Genomic DNA, 24,116 nt, shown 5'->3' with positions numbered 1-24,116 from the left:
TTTAAACTTTTAGATTAAACACCCTGTAACTCAGTAAGGAGCCACATTTTAGTTAAGTGTTTTAGGTTAAATCTTCGTATTTTGTTCTAAGGTTTCTCCAGTTACTATATGTACAATTATTAATGAAACACCCTGTATAATACTAGTGACGTCATCCATCTGGGCGTGATGACGTAATCGATGATTTTTTTAAATAAGAGTAGGGGTTGTGTGATAGCTCATTTGAAAGGTTATTTAATTCTCTAGTTACTAATGTAAACATTAATATAATTATTTATACAGGCTGTACAAAAAAATTTTTTTTATTAAATTAACTTTGATTAAATTTGACAAATAGAAGAAAATTTTTTTTGTACACCCTGTATAAATAATTATATTAATGTTTATATTACTGAATAGAGAATTAAATAACCTTTCAAATGAGCTATCACACAACCCCTACTCTTATTTAAAAAAATCATCGATTACGTCATCACGCCCAGATGGATGACGTCACCAGTATTATATATATGCCAAAAAGTCCTAATTCAAAAATAAAAATCGACCTGTCTGAGGATTTATCTTGAAATTTGCCCATTCTCGAGATAATAAATTTATGCAAACTCAAACGTCCTCACTTATACTACAGTGACGCGCCCGCTTGATTAGCAATTAAAAAAACAAAGGGGTTTTCGATATTTATTGCAAATAACTCTTCGGGATTTCATCAATCAATGTTTAAAGAATATCTACGTACCATGGCAACATTAAAATTTTTAGATAAATGTCCGATTTAGGGTTAAAAATGGCCGATTTCTCAATTTTCAAAATTTTCAATCGCTTATATAACAAAAACTATTAACTTAAGAGAAAAATCACTAAAGAGGTTTTCTGTTTGGAATGATTCAAAAAATCTAAAAAAAATTTGTTCGATGCAAAAAGAATAATTTTAGGAAACACCCCTAATCTTTCCCCTCGCCTGGCAAGGTCTTATGCTCTTCAGAATCGCCTGTCATTGTACACATTTCTTCTAAATGACTTACTCAAACACATATTTAAATTTAAACCTTACAGGAGAAAGTTTATTTTACCCCTTAAATTTGCACTTTTCGATTCACCTGGTAGATACACGTGCACCGCTGAGGCCTGCCAGGTCATGGTTTTTAGCCTTGGTGTGCTATGAATTATCACTAGAAAAATTTCTAGCCTTACAGGACGACCGTTAGTCGGAGGGTTCACTAGCTCTTAGACTATTAAATCTTTTACGAATTTTTATAGCTTAGTCACGTTAGTTTTCCGACCTAATCTCTTTCTGCTTTTTGTGTTCTTTTTCTTCTTTTCATTTAATCTTATTTGCAGTCTCCCTGAATAATTCTATGGAGGTCATATTCGTCCATTGTCTTAGGTTTTTTAAACTAAGGGTTGCGTCTTCTTCCTGGTCCGCTTTTGCTATTGATTTTGCCTTCGATTATAAGTTGGAGCATTTCGTACTTTTGATTTCTTACGATGTGACCAAAATATTGTGTTTTCCGTTCTTTTAATACACACACACCCAAACTTCTTCTTCTTCTTTAAGTACCGTGCCCAAATTTTTAGGCGTGGGTAGCTTCCATAACAATTTGCAGATATCGTTCTCGATCTTGTGCGGCATGTAACAATTGATCTGCTGATAAGCCAGTCCATTGACGAAGGTTTCGGAGCCATGAATATTTCTTTCGACCAATTCCTCTTTTTCCGTCGATCTTTCCATTGAGTATTAACTGCAGCATCCTGTATCTGCTACCTCTCATTATATGCCCCAGATATTCAAGTTTTCTCTTTTTTATCATCTTCAATAAGTCACCTTCGCCTTGACCTACTCTGTTTAAGACTTCTCTGTTTGAAATGTGTTGAACCCAAGATATTCTGAGCATTCTACGATACGACCACATCTCAAAGGCTTCTAATTTGTTCATCATGTTAACCTTCATGATCCAGGTTTCACATCCATATAGTAATACAGGATACACATAACATTTTAGGAACTTGATTCTTAGTTGTAAGTTCAGCTGAGAGTTGCTCAGAACAGATCTAAGTTTCATAAATGCTCCTCTTGCAATTTCTATACGAGTTTTAATTTCTTCATCCGGATTTAGTGTCTCGTTTATCCAACATCCTAGGTATTTAAAATGGTTAACTTTTGTTCTTGATTCATCATTGACAATTAGTTGCATAGGGCCGACGTCTTGTTTACTAACCACAAGTAACTTTGTCTTTGTTGCATTTATGTTAAGTCCGTTATTGGAGCATTCTCTAGTGACTCGATCTATAAGGAATTGAAGATCTTCGATATTTTCAGCCATGATCGCGGTGTCGTCTGCATATCTGATGTTGTTAATAGTTTCTCCCCCGATTCGAACTCCACATTGTCCTTCCAAGGCTTCATTAAAAATTATTTCTGAGTATACGTTAAACAAAGTTGGGGATAACACACAACCCTGTCTGACACCTCTTTGAATGCAAATTTTGTCTGTTTCTTTGCCGTCTACCAGAATAGAAGCTTCTTGATTCCAATATAGATGTTGTAAAAGTCTCAGATCTTTATCGTCTATTCCAATCATTTCTAGATATTCAAACAACCTATTATGTTGAACTCTATCAAACGCCTTCTCAAAATCTATAAAGCAGACGTAAATTGGTTTCTGTACTTCCCATGATCGTTGAAGTAATGTTAACATTGAGAACAAAGCTTCCCTTGTTCCCAATCCTTCTCTGAAACCGAATTGTTTGTTTCCCATTGTCTCTTCACATTTCTGCTTGATTCTATTAAGAATTATCTTAAGAAGTAGCTTGAGAGAGTGGCTCATGAGACTAATTAGTCTAAAGTCTTTACATGATGATGTATTAGGCTTTTTTGGGAGTGGAATAAATGTAGACTATAACCATATCTGTGGCATCATGCCAGTCTCGTATATATGGTTATAAATGTTTGTTAGTTGTGAGACATTGTCGTCATCCAGAAGTTTGAGCCAGTCTGATGGTATTTGGTCAGGGCCTGGAGATTTCCCATTTTTGCTCTGTTTGATGGCTTTCTCTACTTCCGCTTTTAAAATACTAGGACCAGTATTCGTACACTTTGTGGTGTTAAGTGGTGGCCTCGTATCCAGGAAGAGCTCTTTTATATAGTTAGTCCATTCTTCCTTTTTTTTTATCCAAGTCGAGAATTATTTTACCTTTGGAGTTTCTCATAAAGTGAGGAGTTCTTTTTCTCTGAGTGTAGGTAATTTCTTTAAGCTTTTTATTTATATTAAACTCGTCATGTTTTCTTTGTAGTTCTTCCATTTCACGACATCTTTGTTCCATCCAGTCCTCTTTTGCTCGCTTAACCTCGTATCTTATTTGTCGATATATCTCTCTATACCGAATCTCGTCTTTGTTTTTCCAATTTCTTCTTTGTTGAATAAGGTCTAGTATTTTATCGGTCATCCAATCCTTTTTCTTTATTGGGTCTTTTTCTGGTTTCAAAACTTCGTTTGCTATGGTGACCATGGCGGAATTCATGATATCTAGATTTTGACCGATATTTTCTTGTCCAGATCTTTCTAACTGTTTTTTAACCCAAACTTATATGGAATCATATGATATTTCTTACTATTCCGTGCGAATTTAAAAAAACGAAGACACGAAGTCAAACAATATTTATTTTAAAGCAATTTAATGACAAATACATAACAATTAAATAAAACAAAGTATTTAACAAACAAATTGAAAGTAGTTGTTTTAAAGTCAATAGCATACAAAATTTCAATGTAAAACGAATAATGGTTAACTTGTTTTTATTTATTTTGTTTTGTATTTTGTGGTAGTCAGTGTTATCACCTCTAGTCCTTATGCAAGCTTCAGTTTGCGTGGGCACGCTCCTAATCATATTATCAACATTTTGTTGTGGTAGGTTGCTCCATCCTATAAAAGCAGCTTGTACTAGCCGTGCGGTGTTTTGTGAATTATCCCGGCGAGCTCTAATTTTTCTTTTAAGCATATCCCACAAATACTCTAGAGGATTAAGCTCGGGTGAGTCAGCAGGCCACTCCAAACAAGGGATACCTTCTGCTTCAATGATGTCTGTAGTCACTCTAATGGTATGTAGAGGTCCATTATCATGCAATAAAATAAAATTTTCTCCTGTTTCACCTCTCCAGAGCCTGACTACAGGTTATCAACATATCTGTGAGCAGTTAAAGTTTATTGGATGAAAATTAAAGGAGTTCATTTAAGGATCACAATTCCTCTCCAGAACATTACACTTCCCCTTGTACATTTGTGAACAGATCTGACAGTTTTCGTTCTTGCTTGTCTTCCTTGACCTCTAAGTACACGATTTCGTGGGTCATCTGATTTTCCATCTGATTACATTAAATCATGACTGTTTTTGAAAATAGCACATTTTGTCAATTCCCAATGTTCCAGTTTTGGTGGTGAAGACACTAATTTAGGCGATCAATCTTGTGCTGCCTGGATAACTCGGGAACCCATAACTGTCTCCTGCTTTATACTTCTTGGTACGAATTCTTCTTCTTATCGGTTCAACTGAAACAGTTACTCGTGTAGCTTCCAAAAGCTGCCTTTGAAGCTGCAGGTGAGAAATGGTTGGGTGTCTTCCAGCTGATTGGACAATTAAACGATCGTGGAGAACCGTTATTACCTTCGGCTACTTTCCCTTGCTTTATTTTTTAGCTTTCCTAGTTCCTGTTACTTAGCATACGTTTTGGACAGAACGCCCTGTATTACGCCTAGCTCTGCAGCTATGTCCATCTGAGAACATTACTTTCTCCACAAGACCAATAATCTTTCCTCGTTGTAAGTTCTATAACACCACATGAGGCATACTTTCGTTTTTGGACGCAAAAGTTAGTTTATTTATTTTCGTTCAACTTGCAACTCAGGCAAATATACCGTACCGGGCTGTACTATCCGATTGTCTTATATTATATTTGTTTATTTTCAATAAAAACCTTTAATCTTCGCAACAATAAGAAGTTTTTTCAAAATAAATAAATATTACTTTGAAATACATGGTGATTCCATATAAGTTTGGGTGTGTGTAAGTATCAGCTCTCTTTCCTTGTTCATCTTCCGCATTTGTCTTATAGTTCATGTAGGATATTCTGAGCATTTTACGGTGTTGTTTTTAGTTAAAGAAATGATTCATATATATATACCTACAAATATAGATAATACCTCATGAGTGACTTTATTAGACGTTCGTACGAATTTCGGTAACCGGTAAGTGCTAAGTGAGACATTTTAGTTTATGGTGCAAACAGGCTGCTGATCTTCTACAGAAAAATAACTACAAACGGTAAGTTGCATGTATGATTTTGTCTATTACTCCAGGGCAATAAGCTAGAAATAGACCAGTTTCGGGACACTCAAAGATGCAGGTAGCTGACTACTTCTTTAGTTATTGTAGACATATAGGAAGAAAACCTACCTGTTTCCTGCCTAGAGTTCGCGTCCGTTTATTAATTATTAATAATTTAGTGCAAAAATCTAAATAGCTGTCTAAATCTAAATAGCTATAAATATCTAAAAAGCTAAATAGTTGACATAAAATTACAAAATTTAATTTTTTATATAACATTAAAAAACCTTCAAAATGCCGATTTTTGAAAGTTAAAAAGTTAATTTGTTGCTACGCAAACTGCAAAAAAATGAAAATTGTTATTTGTTAATAACTTTTACTAAAACTAGTGTTTACTTTAGACCTTTAGACCTTAGAACTTAAGTGTTTCACCCAAAGTTGGGTATTGGAGTACTTAACAAACCCTCCAAATTTGAGACCGATCCATTAATTAGTTTAAGAGTTATTCTAAGTGTTTATCCTAGAGACCCTTATTTTGCAATAACATAATACAGAAAATAATGAAGATAGGGCAATTCTGCGTATGCCAGATGAAAGCAGAAAACTAATGCTATCAAAATGTACTAAAAAAAGATAATTATCTAATATAGTCAAAAATCCTAATGCCAAATTTGTTAAATTTTGTAGTTTATAAACATTTAGAATAACTTTAAAAATATTGTCCGTAGAAAAAATCATTTTACATATTAGAAAAGCTGGTATTTTACATGAATTTTTAAAAATGTAGTTCAATTGGTGACTAGTCGTGGTAAGTGAAGGCGGAGCTGGGAGCCGACAAATGCACGAGTTCAATTTATCTAGACATTTATTAATTAATAAACAGTCTAATTTGTTTAAACAATTTTTGAAAAAATAATTTTTCCCAAAAATCCATGATTTTAGTCATACTGTCGTTATTAATCATAGAAAAAGTTAAGGTATACTTTAATAAATAAATTATCTTCAATAAATAATTATCTAATAAAAATCATTTATTTATTAAAGTGTACTGTAACTTTTTCTATGATCATTAATGATAGTATGATTTAAAAAAATAGATTTTTGTAAAAAAAATATGTTTTCAAGGATTCTTTAAACAAATAAGACTGTTTATTAATTAATAAATTTATAAACAAATTACATATTTATAATGTACGTAGAAATTACATACAAATTAAAAAAAGAAAGATCAAAATCCATTGAGTTGATCCGGAGATAACTACAGAAAATTATATTCGTTTGAAATTGCTTTTTCGGTATTTTAACTCGGTGGATTTGTAGGTTCCCCCTAGTAATCGTTTGAACTACATTTTTGAAAAATCATAGAGGGTGCTGTGAAGGTACAATATTTGTGCAAATTTTTTAAGAAAAAATACAAATCCCATTCTTTAAAATGGCATTAATGAGATTCCTTAATTATTATAAACAAATTAGCTGTGAATTAAAAAAAACATATGACTAACTTTGTCCCAAATGAACCCAGGCTAATTTTTTTTATTTGAAAATTCGTGTTAAAATACTATCTTTTCGAATATATAAAAAGATTGTTTCTACAGACAATTTTTTTAAAGTTATTCTCTATTTTTGATTATATTAATCATTTTTTTTTATCTTTTTTTAATACTTTTTGATACTATCACTCTTCTACTTTCATTTGGCATACTCAGAATTATTGTCCTATCGGCAATTTGATATTGGTTTTAATACTTACTTACAATTTACAATTTAGGAATTTTTTTAAAATTTAAGACGTAATAAAAATTTTCTGACAGTGATGACAGGTGACTTCTGTATGATGACCCGCTATCGATTTTCAATCGATAGTTATCAATATTGAATAATTCTAAATCGGTAAAGCGTTGATTTATTTTATATAAATATAATTACAAAATACTACAGAATTTCACTTTTCGACATCAATTTAATTAACAGTGTCGTAAATTTTGTACAATATTTTTAATAATTAAATTAAATAAATTGTAAGTTAACTCAAATAAATAATCGATTACTGCCATCGACCACTTACATTCAATTCCGATTAATCGCGACAGGTAAAGTAAAATTCTTCTTTCAGTACAATAAAGTGTTACTTTACCGCAGCAAATGAGGGCAAATGAATACAATAATGAATGACTTTAATGACGGTTGGCGATAAATAAATTTAAACAATTGATTTAAGTGGTTATGATTTTCTTTAAAAAACGGTAGTCTGTCAGACGGCATGTCTCCTATCGTGTGCTAAAATGAGGTCTCTCCAGTTAAGGGTTAACATTATTTTTATTGAACCAGACATATAAATATATTATACTCCATCTAATTTACTTACCGTTGCACGTCATCCGCATCATAGCCCGTGACGCCACATTATGATACCAACACAAAATATTTAGGCGGTAGGTGTGTTCTTTTTTAGAATCACTTTGCCGAGTACAGTGGCATTACAGCCACTAGACTTATTTTATTATATACGCGTAGAAATAATATTTAAAGATTTCTATTAATATTAACTTAAAGAAATACACAATAATATGTTTCATTTAATTTGTATAAATGGATTATAAAGCGTTTTTATGAAGCACATTTGTTCGGAATACACTGTAACTATAATCGAACGAAGGTGATAATTTGGCATAAATTGGTAACATTTATTTGACAGTTGCGGTGATGACACTCCATATTTGTTTATATTCTTTACTATAAGTATTTGTTTCATTATATTTACTGTTTTCATTATGTACTTTAACGTAAGATTATAACTTAATTCTTGTTTTCTATTTCTAAAGTTTATATTTATTTACATTGAATATTAATTTGTTTTGCTGTATAATCCACTTTTCAAGAATTCAAGAATTTTTTGTAATTGGGCAACAATGTCAACTTGGATGTCTAACTTAGATAATGATGTGCAACGGTACGTAAATTAGACGGAATGTAGGTATATTATTTTATTTTTTAAAATATCCTGCTTTGGATGATTGAAAACTGATATATATTCCTATGTCATGGTAAATATTTACAATTTTTGGTTTAATGACTACCTAAGCCTATTTATAATCTAAATTTACAGGATGTTATATACAGGGTGTAACAAAAAGACAGGTCATAAATTAAATAATAGTAATTCTGGTACCAAAAATAGTTCGATTGAACCTGAGTAACCTTAGTAAAAATGTGCACTTAAAAAAATTTACAGCCATTTGAATTAATAAAATGAAAATCGATTTTTTCCAATATGTATATTGAAAACTATTGGACACGTGGCATTCTTATAGCAGGAACATATTAAAAAAACAGTGAAATTTGTTCACACCATACAAATTTTATGGGGGTTTTGTTTTCTTAAGCCCCATAAATATTTGTGAACGTTCCAATTAAAATTATTGTGGTACCATTGATTAAACAAAACGTTTTTAAATCTTTTTGCCTCTATTTTTCGATAAACCAGTTTTTATCGAGATATCTTAAACATTTGTAAAATCGGTCAAAACGGCAAACAGGTGTATGTTCTCAAAACGGCGGGCGTAATTTCGGCCGGTAATCCCTTGGCCTACCTGCATAAATCAAGGGGTACCATTTATGACAGGGGTAATTTCGGCCGAGGGGTTGATGTTTACGATGAGATTAAAATATTGGTAATTACACTCCTGGGGTACTCTACACTCTAATACCCGAAAGTTAGGTTTTGACGAAGCGTTAGGTCTTCCTCCTTTGAAAATTGTACTGTGTAATATATAATATAATATATTAATTTTTTAAAATTAGCAAAATTTCGGTTCAAAACGAATAAGAAGTAAATAAAACTTAGACACCCTGTTGAGAACTTAAGTTATAGAAATAAGTTGATGTAATAATTTTATTGAAATAAAGAAATATTTTAATATTAAGCATTCTGTTATTTTATTTGATTTGCGGCCGAAAATACCTATGAGATAAGGAAGCAACTTAAAACCTCCGGCCGAATTTACCTACCGGCTTTTAGTACCTGCCCTTTTTCCGGCCGAAATTACATCCGCCCTCTCAAAAAACTTTTGATAGTGTGTAAAAATTTTTTTATTATGAGCTAAGTACTTTCAACACATAACGTGCCATCATCAGAGCTTCCTAAAAGGACATTTAAGATACGATTTTTTTATATAAAAAATGAGTGAAAAACTTACGTCCTATTATAAAACCTTCATAGAAGAGCAATTGCTAAACGACACAATAAAAAATATGGATACTGGGCAAAAGCCACAGATATCAGGTATAACAACCCCTTAAAATGAATAAATCACATCTAAATTCTTAAAACTCAAGAAAAAGAAAACTCAAGAATACCTAAAGTAATGTTCAAAAAACTTTCATAAATTGTTGGGTATACTTAATACTAAACCAAAATTATTAAAGAAATTTCTTAAAAATAGGATCAAATTTACAATTTAATTGAATCTGGGTGTTAACACAGTTTTGAAGATTTCTTTTCATTTCTCTACTTATTTCTAGGTCTTCTAGTAGATTCATTTTGGTATAGTTATTACTTATTTCTAGGTCTTCTAGTAGATTCATTTTGGTATAGTTATTAATAAGTAGAGAAATGAAAACAAACCCTCAAAACTGTGTTAACACCCAGATTCAATTAAATTGTAAATTTGATCCTATTTTTAAGAAATTTCAGGTGTATGTACCTGTTTGCCGTTTTGACCTATTTATAAGTGTGTACAAGTCTTGCAGTCTTTTCCAATTTGTAAAATCGACCACATATTTTTAAATGGCTAAGTAAGATTATAGAATATTATTTTCATAATATTATTACCAGATCTCTATAATCTTATGTAAATATTTAAAATATGTGGTGGGTTTTACAAATGTTTAAAATATCTCGATAAAAACGGGCTTATCGAAAAAGTAGGTACTAAGCGGCAAAAACGTTTAAAAAACTTTGTGTTTGATTAATGGTATCACAATTATAATTTAATTGGAACGTACACAAATATTTGGAGGGATTTAAGGGAACAAAACCCCCATAAAATTTTTATGGGGTACACAAATTTCACTATTATTATTATTTTTTTAAATGTTCCTGTCCTAAGAATGATACTGACTCTAGTCTCAAAAACATTGTATGTGGAGTACCACAAGGTTCAGTATTGGGTCCTCTTCTGTTCCTTATCTTTATAAATGACATCACTAATTTAAAAATCGATGGGAAAATTTTTCTTTTTGCTGATGATACCAGTATCACTTGAAGCAACTTAACTATTGCATCTCTTCATGAAATTATAACTTCGGATCTACTGACGATAAAGACCTGGTCTGACTCTAATTTACTCTCTTTTAACGTAGATAAAACAGTAGCATTATCCTATAAAGGGGCTCTTCAACCTTTGCCTCTTAATAACAGCCAGATCAGTACCGTTGATTCTGTAAAATTTCTTGGTATTTTTTTAGACAGCAACCTCAAATGGTCCCTTCATATCGATTCGTTAAGTAGGAAACTCGCCTCGGCTTGCTATGCAATAAGATCTGTCTCAAGGGAACTCAATTTAGCATCTTCTAAAATAACATATTTTTCGTTGTTCGAGTCTCATCTTCGATATGGTCTTCCTTTTTGGGGTTCTAGTACAGCTGCCCAATTTGATGTTATTTTTAAATAAAAAAAAAAAGAGCAATACGATATCTGTTTGGCCTCAGAAGATCTAAACATTGCAGAAGTTACTTCAGAGATCGCGGAATTTTAACATTTCCATCTTTACATATTCTAGAAACGGTTTGTTTAATTCGTAAACACCTTCATGTCTTTCCAGCAAGGCCCAATCAACTTTACTCCACCAGAAATTCAATCTTTGATATTTATTTACCGATCCCATCCATTGAGTAAGTAAAGATATCTATACTATATTCCGCAAAAAAACTTTACAACCATCTCCCTTTACAACTTAATCTGTAACATCTTTCCCAAAGTTTCGTAAAATGACAAAAGCCTATCTATCTAAAATACCATACTATTCAATAGAAGAATTTCTTAATGAATAACTAAGAAAATTGGGTTTCATACGCAGTAGCATAAAGTAGCAGTTCCTAATGTTGTATTTTATTTATTTATTTATTTGTTGTAAGTATGTTCAATTTGCAATTTATATATATTTTGCAATAAATTGTTTTTGTCTTTGCTTTTTATCTTATATGCTGTATATTGACGATTTATCTAATTTTAGGAAATTGTAGTTTTTATTATTTGTTATTGATATTATTTTTCTTTTGACTGTATGTAAGCTTTGTCCATAAAATTGTAAAAATTTTCAGTGACAATAAAGCATATTTCTATAATGCCAGATGTCCACTTTCAATAAAAAATCTCGAATAGTTTTCAATACATATATTGAAAAAACATGGATTTTCATTTTGTAACTTCAAAGGGCTGTAACTTTTTTTATGTGCACGTTTGTACTAGGGTAAGTTAGGTTCAACCGAACTATTTTTGGTCCCAGAATATGTGATTTAATTTATGACCTGCCTTTTTGTTACATCGTCTATACAGGGTGTTTTACATCGTGTATACGTTCTGTAAATGTACATTATGAATAGGCTTAGGCACTTAATTAAATCAAAAATTCTTAACATTTCAAGGAATTTACAACTCACTGTGCTTCTTGTATTCTCTCTATAATACCTATAGGCGTTAAGTTGATTGCATTTTTGTCCAAGTTTCGTTTTTCTTCTGTGTAATTTTTTCCGTACTTCTGCTTTTTGCCTGTTTGTAACAAAAATTATACGAATCTTTCTGTGTAGTCATATAATTCCGGTACTTTTTTCTCTTATAATCTTTTCTAAGTCCCACCAGTATGGTTTATTTCGTACATGGTCTTTGTACTCCCCTAATGCCTCATATGGAGCTTCATGTATACATTGTGTTATATTATGTGCATGAAGATGTTATGTATTTGTAAATGTATACTGACTTACTTAATCCTCTTCACTTCATACGGAGCATAGGCCGTCAACTGTCTGCCTCCATTCTGTTTTATCCTTTGCACTGATCTTTATTTCTGCCCTTCTTCTTCTTCTTCTTCTTCTTCATGTACCATCTCCTCTAAGAAGGTTAACAACCATCACGGCAATTCGCACTTTCGATACCGCTGCTCTAAAGAGATCAGCAGAAGTGCAATTAAACCAAGCTCTCAAATTGTTTAACCAGGAGATGCGTCTTCTTCCGCGACTCCTTCTACCCTGTATTCTTCCTTGCATTATTAATTGTAACAAGTTATAACGCTCGCCCCTCATAACAGGTCCCAGATATTGTAGTTTTCTGACTTGAACTGTATTTAAAACCTCTTTATCTTTTCCCATTCTTCTCAACACCTCGATGTTCGTGACTCTATCCACCCAACTTATTCTTAATATTCTTCTGTAGACCCATAACTCGAAGGCTTCTAATCTGTCCGAAACATCCTTCTTTAATGTCCAAGCCTCCAACCCATAGAATAATACGGAGAACACGTAGCATCTCAGAAGTCTTATCTTTAAAGAAATTGTAATGTCCCTGCTACAGAGTACTTTTTTCAGTTTGTTGAAAGCATTTCTTGCCTGTCCTATTCTTGCTTTAATCTCTTCTGTGTACTCATTAGTTTCATTAATTATTGTACCCAAATATTTATATTTTTCAACCTTTTTAATTTGTTCTCCATGTATTGTTATGCTTTATTGGTGCTGTTGAGCTTTTGTGATTACCATAAATTGTGTCTTTTTTGTGTTTAGGGACAATCCGTTTTCTTGGCTGACTTCTACCACTCTGTCAACCATTTGTTGTAAATCTTCAAGGCATTCGGCTAATAAAATAGTGTCGTCGGCAAACTGTATATTATTGATTGGTCGGCCATTTACTTTTATTCCCGTGGTTAGGTCTTCTAGTGCTTCCTGGATTATTTCCTCTGAATACAAATTGAACAAAGTAGGAGACAGGACACAGCCCTGTCTGACGCCCATCTCAATCTGTATTTCATTTGAAAAGGCGTTGTTCTCTTTTACCACAGCGATCTGATTATAATAGATAGCACTAATGATCCTGATGTCCCTCATATCTAAGTTTTTCTTTTCAAGTAATTCGATAAGGCGGTTATGTCTGACCTTATCGAAGGCTTTGTTGTAATCCAAGAAACACATATATACTGGCTGATTAACATCCATGCACCTTTGCACAAATACATTTACAGCGAACAGGGCTTCCCTCGTTCCCATTGCATTTCTAAATCCAAATTGCGTGTCGCTTATGTCCTGCTCAAGTTTGTTATGTATTCTCCGGTGTATAATTTTTAAAAATATTTTGAGTGTATGACTCATTAAACTTATTATCCGGTGGTCTTGGCATTCTTTTGCGTTTGGTTTTTTTGGCAGTGTTATGAACGTTGACAGCAGCCAATCTCTGGGAATGATTCCTGTACTGTATATTGTATTAAATAAGTCGACCAATATTCCAATTTGCTGTTCTTCTATTAACCGTATTATGTCTACAGGTATTTGGTCAAGACCTGTTGCCTTGTTGTTCTTTGTTCGCTTTATCGCCTCTAATACCTCATCTTCTGTTATGTCTGGGCCGTTGTCGAACTTTTCCTGCTCTAGTACTATCTCAGTCCGTTCATCTTTAAATAGCTCTTGAATATATTCCTGCCATCTTTTATGCCTTTCACCGACGTCTATAATTATTTTGCCGTTTTTATCCAGCAGTATGTTTGATTTTTTCTTAATATTTTTGCCTGTTATTTCTCTAATTTTCTTATGAAGGTTTAAGTTATCATGTTTCTCTACCAACTGTTCAATATCTGCGCATCTGTCACTATACCATCTTTCCTTTGCCTCTCTGATCTTTCTCCTTATTTCTGTGTGTATAATATTATACATGTTTTTGTCTTTGGTTTTATAAGATCGCCTTGCTTCCATGAGATCTAGAATCTCCTCGGTCATCCATTCATTTTTATTCTTAATTAGTTTAGGTGTTAGTGTTGTCTCACATGTGCGGATAAGAGCATCTTTTAACATGTGCGGCATGTGCCATTTCCTGTTCGCATCTTCAGTAGGAATAATTTCTATTTTGGTGAGCTCTTCTTTAATTTTTAGTGTGGCTTGCTCTTTTGTTGATGGATCTCTCAAACGAGATACTTGTATCGTCTCTACTTTAGTTTTAACCACATGTTTGCCCAGGTTTTCCAAATAGTATTAATTTCTTTCTCGACACTTCTTTTCCACGTTTCTACGGGTCTACTTGGTCTTCTATTTCCATGTGGTGTGTATTCTAGGGCTAGATTCGCTATGTTTGTGTCAGGTCTCCTTAGTGTGTGCCCCATCCAACTCCATTTTCTTTTGCATATTGTCTTAGATATAGGTTCCTGGTTAGTTCTTGTCCATAGCTCTTAGTTTGATATGCGGTTTGGCCAGTAAATGTTAAGAATCTTCCTTAGGCATTTATTTATGAACACCTGCATCTGCTCAATAAACATTTTCTTGACACTTTCCAAGCTTCTGCTCTGTACAGTGGCACAGTCTTCACGTTGCTGTTGAATAATCGTACGTTGATTTTACTTGTCATCTGACGTGAAGACTACATTTTCCTTAGCATATTGAATGCGTTTTGAGCTATTCCTCTTCTCTGTTTTACGTCCTCCCCCGTCCCTCCTTTGTTGTTCAAAATACTGCCAAAGTAGTTCAATTTCTCAACCGTTTCTAATTCCGTGCCTCCCAGTGATATTCCCATTTCTCTTGGTGTATTTATTTTCATTATCTTAGTTTTTCTGACGTTTATGTTAAGTCCGACCTTCTTCCCTGCCTCTGCTACTTTTTCACTTTTGCGTTGCATATGTTGTCTTGTTTCTGTTAAAACGCATATTTATACATATCTCTGAAAGTTCCAAGTCCTCAACTTGGTTAAAAAATTTTTTAACCGACTCAAATTGGTTAAAATTTTTTAAATTTGTAAATGTATATTGTCATTTAAGTTTCTCGTCCAGTCGATTTTGGTATTCTCTATAAACGTTTTAAATTTTTTCACTTCAATACATTCACTTGTAATTAAATTTGGTTTGGCTCTTTGATCTCTATATCGTAACGTCGATTCTCCACTCAGGCTCTAATTTGATAATCACTGTATGCATGCGTTATTTCAATCAAGCGTGATGTAAAAAAATTAAATTAAAAACCTCTCGGATTTGCTTTCGATTGGCCAAAATGAATATTAAAAAATGTACCCGTTTAATGAACGTAATGCAATAAATTAATGTTTGCGTAATGTGTTCAAACCAACACAAGATGATTAAATATTTCCTAGAAAATATGATACAAAATTTGTGCATTATTTTCTAGAAACGTTAGAGTTTATTTGAAAAAATATTTTCAGATTATTTTGATTGACAGTCGTCATCATCATCATTATCATTCAACCTCTTCCATCCACTGCTGGACATAGGTCTCTCCCATTTTTCGCCACTCTCCACGGTTCTGCGCGTCTTGATACTTCTTGGGCACTTGTTTAAGACTTCCTTCCTTTAATTTGGTTCTCATCCATCCTGGATGGATGGATTCTTCCTGGTTCCTTTAATTTACTGTCTTGACGGGCATGCAAATTGGCCGAATCCTTCATTGAGTGTCAAGTGGTCATTCTCTTGCATATCTAGCTAGCCATTCAATTTACATTTCTCTATCTTTTCATAATTTGATTATCAGTTCATCTCACTTTCTTTATCAATTCTATTCTATTTTATTCTATTCTATTTGCCTTTGCATCTTCCTCTACTAATACTACTGCAAAAGTAGAATTTTGTTACTTCGGCTTCTCAACGTAGAAGCCACACATTTTGTTCCATTAGCTACAATAAGTCTTGTTTACCTTTTTCTACTTATGTTGGATTTTATCATCTTCTTTACTTTCACTCCAACAGAAGTTCTCATATTTGTTAGATTGGCGTCCATTTGTTACATTTGTCATCCATCCAGCGTATTGGTGGTCATCCTCTGCTGCGTTTGTATTCTCTTGGGCACTAGTCAATTATTTTTCTGGTCCATCTTGAGTCTTTTAGTCTCACTAAGTGACCTGTCCAATTCCATTTCAGCTTGGCTATAAGTTCGACGACATCAGTGATATCTGTTCTTTTCCTTAGGTCTTGGTTCTTTATTTTGTCTTTTTTTGTCACGCCGAGAATCGATCTTTCCATACGGCTTTGTGCCACTCGCATTTTTAGTGCTCTGGTTTTTGTGAGCGTGAGGCTTTCTGTTACGTAGTTCATAATAGGAAGCAAGCATTGGTCAAATGTCTTCCGTTTCATATCTATCGGGATGTTGCTCTTAAATATATCTTTTAGTGAACCATACGCCGCCCAAGCAAGTGTTATTCGTCGTTGAAATTCACATGTCTGATTATCCTTGCTTATTCTGATTTTATAATCGAGATATATGTACTTTTCTGTCAATTAGATCACTTGATTTTGGATGGTTAGGTGTTCGCTCTCGCTGGGAACTAAATTTGTCACAAATTTGGTCTTATTGAGGTTCATTGTTTTATAGATTCTCATCTTTGTATTTCGGTGGACACTTTTAGACCGAAATATATGGGAGAGGGCAAAATATGCTCTGTTTGCCTGCGTTATTCTCTTCTGTATTTCTCCATCTTCTGATCCGCCGGCATATATTTCTACTCCCAGGTATGTACACTTTCCAACCGTTTCAATTTCATCTTCATGTGTAATGTTTTGTGGAACTATATTTCTTCTCTTTTGAGTCATTATTTTTGTTTTTTCTGTGTTAATTTCCAGATCTAGCATATTTGTTTGTGTTTTTTTAATTCTGCGTATGTTTCCTGTGCTCCTGTTGATGTTCTACTCATAATATTAATATCATCGGCATAAGTGGCCAGTTGAACCGTTCGGTTCATCAGTAGGTTTCCTCGTCCAGTTTTCATTTGCCTAACCGTATACTGCAGTGCCAGGTTAAACAATGTTGGGGCCAGCCCGTCTCCCTGCTTTAGTCCCTGCGAAAGTTTGAAAAGGTCTATCTGGTGGTTTTGTATTCGTACACATGCCTGAGTTTCATCCATTGTGGCTTTAATGAGTCTTATTAGCTTGTGTGGTATTGCCAATTCAGCCAATATATAGTATAGTTTGTTCCTTTTGACTGAGTCGTATGCCTGTTTGAAGTCTACAAATACGTTGTGAACATCAATATCCTGTTCCTAGGCTTTGCTCAAGATCTGTTTGACTGTAAATATTTGATCCAGTGTCGATCTTCCCCGTCGGAAGCCCGTCTGATACTCTCCAATAATATTTTCTGCTAGTGGTTGTAGCTGCTGGTTTATAATGTACGTGAGGACTTTATAATATTATGCTGTACATAGTAGAGAGATTCCACGGTAGTTTTTACACTGGAGTTTGTCTCCTTTTTCTCTTTTTGCCATATGTCTTTTATGAGCTTGTGGATATGACTTACTAGGTGGTCGCCACCTACCTTATACAGTTCTGCTGGTATTTCGTCAATTCCCGGAGCTTTATTGTTTTTCTGGGCCTTAATAGCTTCGAGAACTTCCTCTATAGTTGGAGCTTCTATATACTCCATGATCTACTTCATTCTCTTCTACATAGTTCATACCCATTTCCTCTTCCATGTCTACGTGTGTTCCAAGTAGAGTCTGAAAATAATGCTTCCAGGTTTCTGTGACTTTCTGTTGGTCACTGATTATTTGCCCACTTTTATCTTTACATAGACTTGTTTGAGGTTTATGTCCACTTCTTATCTTTTTTAGGAAGGTATTCGTATGCCCCTCTAATTTCATTGTTGTTGAAATATAATTCTATAAAACTTTAATTCGGCCAATAACATGCTATGGCAGTGAAGCCTGGGTCCTGAAAGAAACATCCAAAAACAAACTCGACACATTCGAAAGGAAAGTACTAAGGTGAATACTAGGACCTGTGAGGGAAAACGGAATGTTCAGAAGTCGTTACAACACCGAACTTTATCAACTTTATAAGGAAGCACCCCTGTCAGACTTCATTAGAATACAAATATTGCAATGGGCCGGACATATGATAAGAATGGGGTAGGATAGGCTACCAAAAAGAGCACTGAATACTAAAATTCAGGGAAAAAGACCCGTTGGAAAGCCAAGAAAGCGCTAGGAAGACACAGTAAACAGCGACTCACAAGCCCTTTTAGGAGTCCGTGTATGGAGAAGAGCAGTCACATACAAGCAAGGGTGTAGGCAAAAAATAAAGGAGGCCAAGGCTCAATTTGGGCTGTAGTGCCGTAGAAGAAGAAGAAGAGGTTCATTGTTAGACCTATCGTTGAAGATACGTTTTCTAATTCTTGTAGTATTTGTTGTGCTTCACCCAGATCTTCGGTAATAACTATATCGTTAACATTTCCCTATCTATTCTAAGGCGTATTCGAGGACCGTTATTAATAATTTAGGTGAGAGTATCGCCCTGTCTCACACATCGCTTGATATGAATTTCTCTGGTGGTATATGTAGTTTTACACGCATTGTGACGTTTTGGTACAATGTTTGTACTAACTTTGTAAACCAGTAGTCTATTCTACTAGAGATCATTTTATTTAAGAAAATATTTTTAGTTTATTTTGAGTGACGATATTTTAACTATGAACAATACAGATGAAATTTTATTGTTTGTCGATTGATAGACGATGACAAGCAATTTTTTTAAATATTAAGCGTTTCTTCTTCTTCTTCTTCTTCTTCTTCTTCTTCTTCTTCTTCTTGTTCTTAGTTCAGGTGAGACTCGTTAGTCCCTGGTTCTTTGTCGTAAGACCTTTGTACTATACCTTGTTTTTTTCTTCTTCTTCTTAACGTGCCCTATTAAGTCCCCTTGACGTTGGCGATTAACATGGCGAAACTGTCTCTATCTCGAGCTGTTCTAAATAGGTGTTCTGCTTTCTTTATTCCTGTCCACTCCCGGATATTCTTTAACCAAGAGGCCTGCTTTCTACCAATTCCTCTGCGTCCTTCGATTTTACCCATCATAATAAGTTGAAGAATATTATACCGGTCTCCCCTTACTACGTGTCCAAAATAGGCCATCTTTCTATATTTGATGTTATCAAGCAGCTCGCGGGCAGCATTTGCTCTCTTAAGGACTGCCACATTTGTCAGCATAGCCGTCCATGGTATTTTCAGTATACGTCTGTGCAGCCACATTTCATAGGCCTCCAAACGATTAATGGTGGATATTTTTAATGTCCATGCTTCGACACCATACAAGAGGACTGACCAAATGTAACATTTAATCATACGCTTTCGAAGTTGAAGTTGCAAGTTATCATTACAGAAGAATGACCTCATTTTTAAAAATGTCGCGCGGGCTGTCTCGATCCTACATTTCATCTCTTTATCTGGGTCTAGTTATTCAGTAATATGGCAACCAAGGTATTTAAAACTGGGTACTCTTTGAATTATATGACCATCAACATATAACCGTGAATCTTGATGGACCAAACGGCTAAATACCATGTATTTTGTTTTTGAACAGTTTATGTTTAGGCCAAACTCTCTTCCCACTGCATCAATGGCATTTAAAAGGTGTCGTAATCCATTCATATCATCAGTTAAAATAACTGTATCGTCTGCATATCTGATTGTATTTATCAGAATTCTATTAACTTTCACACCCCATTTCAAATTATGCAGCGCTTCCTTAAATATTTTATCTGAATATAAATTGAATAACAGTGGAGACAGTATACAACTCTGTCTGACACCTCTTTGTATTTTGCATATTTCTGTTGATTTTCCATTTATGCAAGCTGTCGCTGTTTGACGCCAGTATAATTTTTCTATGATTTTTACATCTTGACTATCAACTCCTTTATCCTTTAATATTTGAATTAATTTGTGATGTTGTACTCGATCAAAGGCCTTCTCATTGTCAATAAATACAGCAAAGACGTCTTTCCTTTGATCTCAGCATTTCTGCAATAATACATTTAGTGCAAAGAGTGCGTCCCTGGTTCCTAGTCCATTTCTGAAGCCAAATTATTGTGTTTCATCCTGGTCTTCTTCACATTTATCTCTGATTATACTGTGGATGTGTACTGTTTTTTTTTTCATTAAGCTCTAATAAGTCATGTAGTCTCGACGAAGGCCAATAGTTTTCATACTGGTAGTTTTAGGATCTCTTTTAGTTCAATCCTCAGTTGACCAGTAAATTCTTGCCTCACATCACTTAGCACATCGCAATGGCATAGTATGTATTGTATATGGCAGTCTATTCTTCCATTTCCCATTTTCTGCCCCCTCGTTCATTCTCCTATTATCTTCTGTTCTGCCTCGTTCTGTCCCATCTTATTTCTCGTTTCGTGAGGATCATCATGACCAGCACCCATGCTAAAGTCAATTTATTTATCTTTTGCCAGGTTGTTAAGGAGATCTTTGCAGTTCTTTGCCAGTTTTAATTTGGTGAGTGGGTTCCTTACTGCCAGTATAGTCGCTTGGCTATCTGTATAAATGTTGATTCTCTTTTCTGTGGGGTCTCTATCCATGATTTCGTCAATTGCAAGCCACCAATGAAAAGCTTCAGCCTGGAACACAGTTGTATATTGATCTAGGCTGGTCAGGACTAGAGGTAGGATCTTTATTTATCTGTAGGGTCTAGAGCAGTGGTGCTCAGACTTATACTGCGTGGGATCTACCACATAAATAAACAGAAAACAGCGAGCGATCGACTGCTAGTTAAAAAACAACAATTTTGAAAATAAAAAAAACTTCATTGTACATTAAATGAGTCTGCATTTTCCCAAATGAAGGTAATGACATCAAAATATCGTAATCTGCTAACCTACGAATATCTCTCATCATGCTTGCGTTTGGCCCTCGGTAATTACGTACCATCATATAAAAAACTTGTGGATGATATTGGTACAGTACCATGCATCAACATCCAAATTAAATTAAGATGAAGAACATGACTTTAATTACAACTCTCTGTGGTTAAAACTTTTTATCAAATAGAAATTTTCTATTTCATAGAATAGAAAATTTAAGATGAAGAACATGACTTTAATTACAACTCTCTGTATTTCTATCAAATAGAAAATTTCTATTTGATAAAAAGTTGTAACTACAGAGAGTTGTAATTAAAGTCATGTTCTTCATCTTAATTTAATTTGGATGTTGATGCATGGTACTGTATATCATCCACAAGTTTTTCATATGATGGTACGTAATTACCGAGGGCCAAACGCAAGCATGATGAGAGATATTCGTAGGTTAGCAGATTACGATAATTTGATGCCATTACCTTCATTTGGGAAAATGCAGACTCATTCATACAAGTATGTACGTTGATCCAAACAATGGTGTGAGCTGCAGAGCTACTTGCCTCAAAGACGGATATTTGTCAGATGATATGAAAGACCAAAATTTCGTATCGGTCGATCTGGGTTAAAGTGTATATCCGAAATTATTTTCAGTACCACATTTTTGGACGGAAATGATCTCCATATTGAAAGTATCTAATGGATATTTCAGTGGAAATTTTTTCTACGTCTTCACAAGAAAATGTATTAGACATGAATATTACAATATCTGTCAGATTTTTCTTTCGAAGCGTCTTTCAAACTCGCTATGAGCTGTATTTTTCATAAGCGCTTCCGGTCAAGAGAGGGCATATTTTGATCATGCGGGTGTGGTGAGTCAGACTCATTTCTATTTGTATTTTTTCCATAAATCGCGATCGACTTCATAGACTTTGGCGATCAACCGGTCGATCGCGATCGACCTTTTGAGCACCGCTGGTCTAGAGTCTAGAACAAGCCGCGGTCTAGTACCAATTTAGGATTTTTATTATCCTCTTCAGGGCTTGCTGTTATTGTTATGTTACGTACAAGGCATCCTAGAATGTTGTGAGAGGGCTGGAGTGTAGCATACATGCAAAGCTGCGTCAAGATAATTTTCTGAGACGGAGGAGAGAGATGCTGATGCTTTACCACGTAGTTATTAATCACCTTGTAGAATACGGCATATTATGAAAGCCTGGAGACTATCATTGCCTATATTTTTTCTATATAACTTTTTTAAGATTCTTTATCATAATGGAATTATCAACCAATATTGCACTAAAGACTCACTCTATACCTATACCATTCCTATACCTATTGGGACCGTGCAAGTTCGGCAAAGCGACACCTGGTTTCTACGCTCAGCAACATTTTTCTCACTTTTAATTATATTGGCCAATTATATTAGTCCTGGTTACTGGATAATAATTCTCAAGGCCATAGTTAATAGGCCAAATAGTCAAGGCCAAAAAAATAATAAGAAGAAAAAGTCAGATTCAGGATATGTTATTAAAACGTAAACAATTGTATGTAGTAAATAAAATTAGTTATTAAAATGCAGTACTGCAAGCAAAATACAATTATGTAATTATATTTAACTTTATATAATAAATGCATATATCAATATTGTGGAGCAATATATAATTTTCCTTCTTCAGTGACAGTAGGTATGAAATATACGTCAATTTGACAATTTCAATTGACAATATGAATTATTTAAGAAAGTTGCAATATTTCTCCGCTATTCGCGCACGATCGTTTCTCGTAACCCCTCCAAGTACTTGCACACCGCGAATAGAGTTAACATCATTTCTAAACTTTTCTTCTGATATACCTATACAAAAATTTGGATTTCCGTTCTTTCTTCACCTTCATCTACTAGTACCTTGCCTTTATTGTTTCGTATTGAAATTAAAAATGTGTATAAAATATCAATTATACAGGGTGTTTCAAAAAAGGTAACACCATCTCTAGGATAGGTAAAACACTGACAAATAATTGGGGTTTGCTTAGTAAAAAATTTTTGTAACGTCATCCGTTTTCAAGATACAGAGCGTTGAAGAAAAGAAAAGTACACTTTTTACGATTTTGCCGAAACTACTGGCAACATTGTAATGAAATTTGGTGATTTTTAGGAGATAGTTATTGTGTATTTTTTGTAGTAATGGTCTGAATTTTTAAAGAAAAAAAAATAGTACGCCACTGAGATATTTCAAACTTCGGAATAGTTTTTGAAAACTCGTTTTGAATTCCTCGTTCAATTTGTGACAAAAAAATTAACTTCCCACGAGACCAAATTCTATTACAATGTTGCCAGTAGTTTCGGTAAAATCGTAAAAATGTGTAAATTTTTTTCATCAACGCCCTGTATCTTGAAAACAGATGGCGTTCCAAAAATTTTTTACTAAGGAAACCCCAATTATTTTTCAGTGTTTTACCTATCCTAGAGACGGTGTTACCTTTTTTTGAAACAGCCTGTATAATAAAGTATATATATATGATAATAAAGTGTAATGTACTGTATATAATAAAATATAATATTTTATCAACAAAATATAAAATAAGAAATGTATATGGACAAATTTAATTAATGACTTACCTAATGATACACGAGCTGGTACAGCTCCTTGGTCTAACCAGAAGGATACCCAAGATACTATCACAAGCATACAACAGGGTATGTAAATTTGGATTAAATAGTAACTAAACTCTCGCTTGAATAGTAGATCTACTTTCAAACAACTGTATTCACCTGAAAAACACATGAAATCTCAAAATTTTAACATCCTAAAAAATAATAATAATGCAAATTTAAAAAAGTTAAAAAAAGTTCTAATCAGTTACCAATTTCATCATCACTATTATAATATTAATTACAATCCAACTTTTTGCTGGGACTCTCCAATATCCTTTACTTTGTTTGCTCTGTTTTATCTATAACCTAATCTAT

The 24,116-nt window shown here is 33.8% G+C and overlaps 1 protein-coding gene across 6 annotated transcripts in view; it reads right to left on the bottom strand.

The window, feature by feature from the left end:
- LOC114339556 (glutamate-gated chloride channel) overlaps positions 1-24,116 on the bottom strand; it is a 485,597-nt gene that overhangs the window by 28,553 nt on the left and 432,928 nt on the right. For all 6 annotated transcript variants that reach the window (XM_050641478.1, XM_050641473.1, XM_050641475.1 and 3 more), the window contains one exon: positions 23,766-23,918. In XM_050641478.1, coding sequence (XP_050497435.1) covers positions 23,766-23,918 — 153 coding nt within the window. The remainder of the gene's footprint in view (positions 1-23,765; positions 23,919-24,116) is intronic.

This window comes from Diabrotica virgifera, chromosome 10, assembly GCF_917563875.1.
Source record: "Diabrotica virgifera virgifera chromosome 10, PGI_DIABVI_V3a".
In the NCBI taxonomy this organism is placed as follows: Eukaryota; Metazoa; Arthropoda; class Insecta; order Coleoptera; family Chrysomelidae; genus Diabrotica; species Diabrotica virgifera.
Note: the sequence above shows the minus strand (reverse complement) of the source record. Positions and strands in the feature narration are given on the sequence as shown.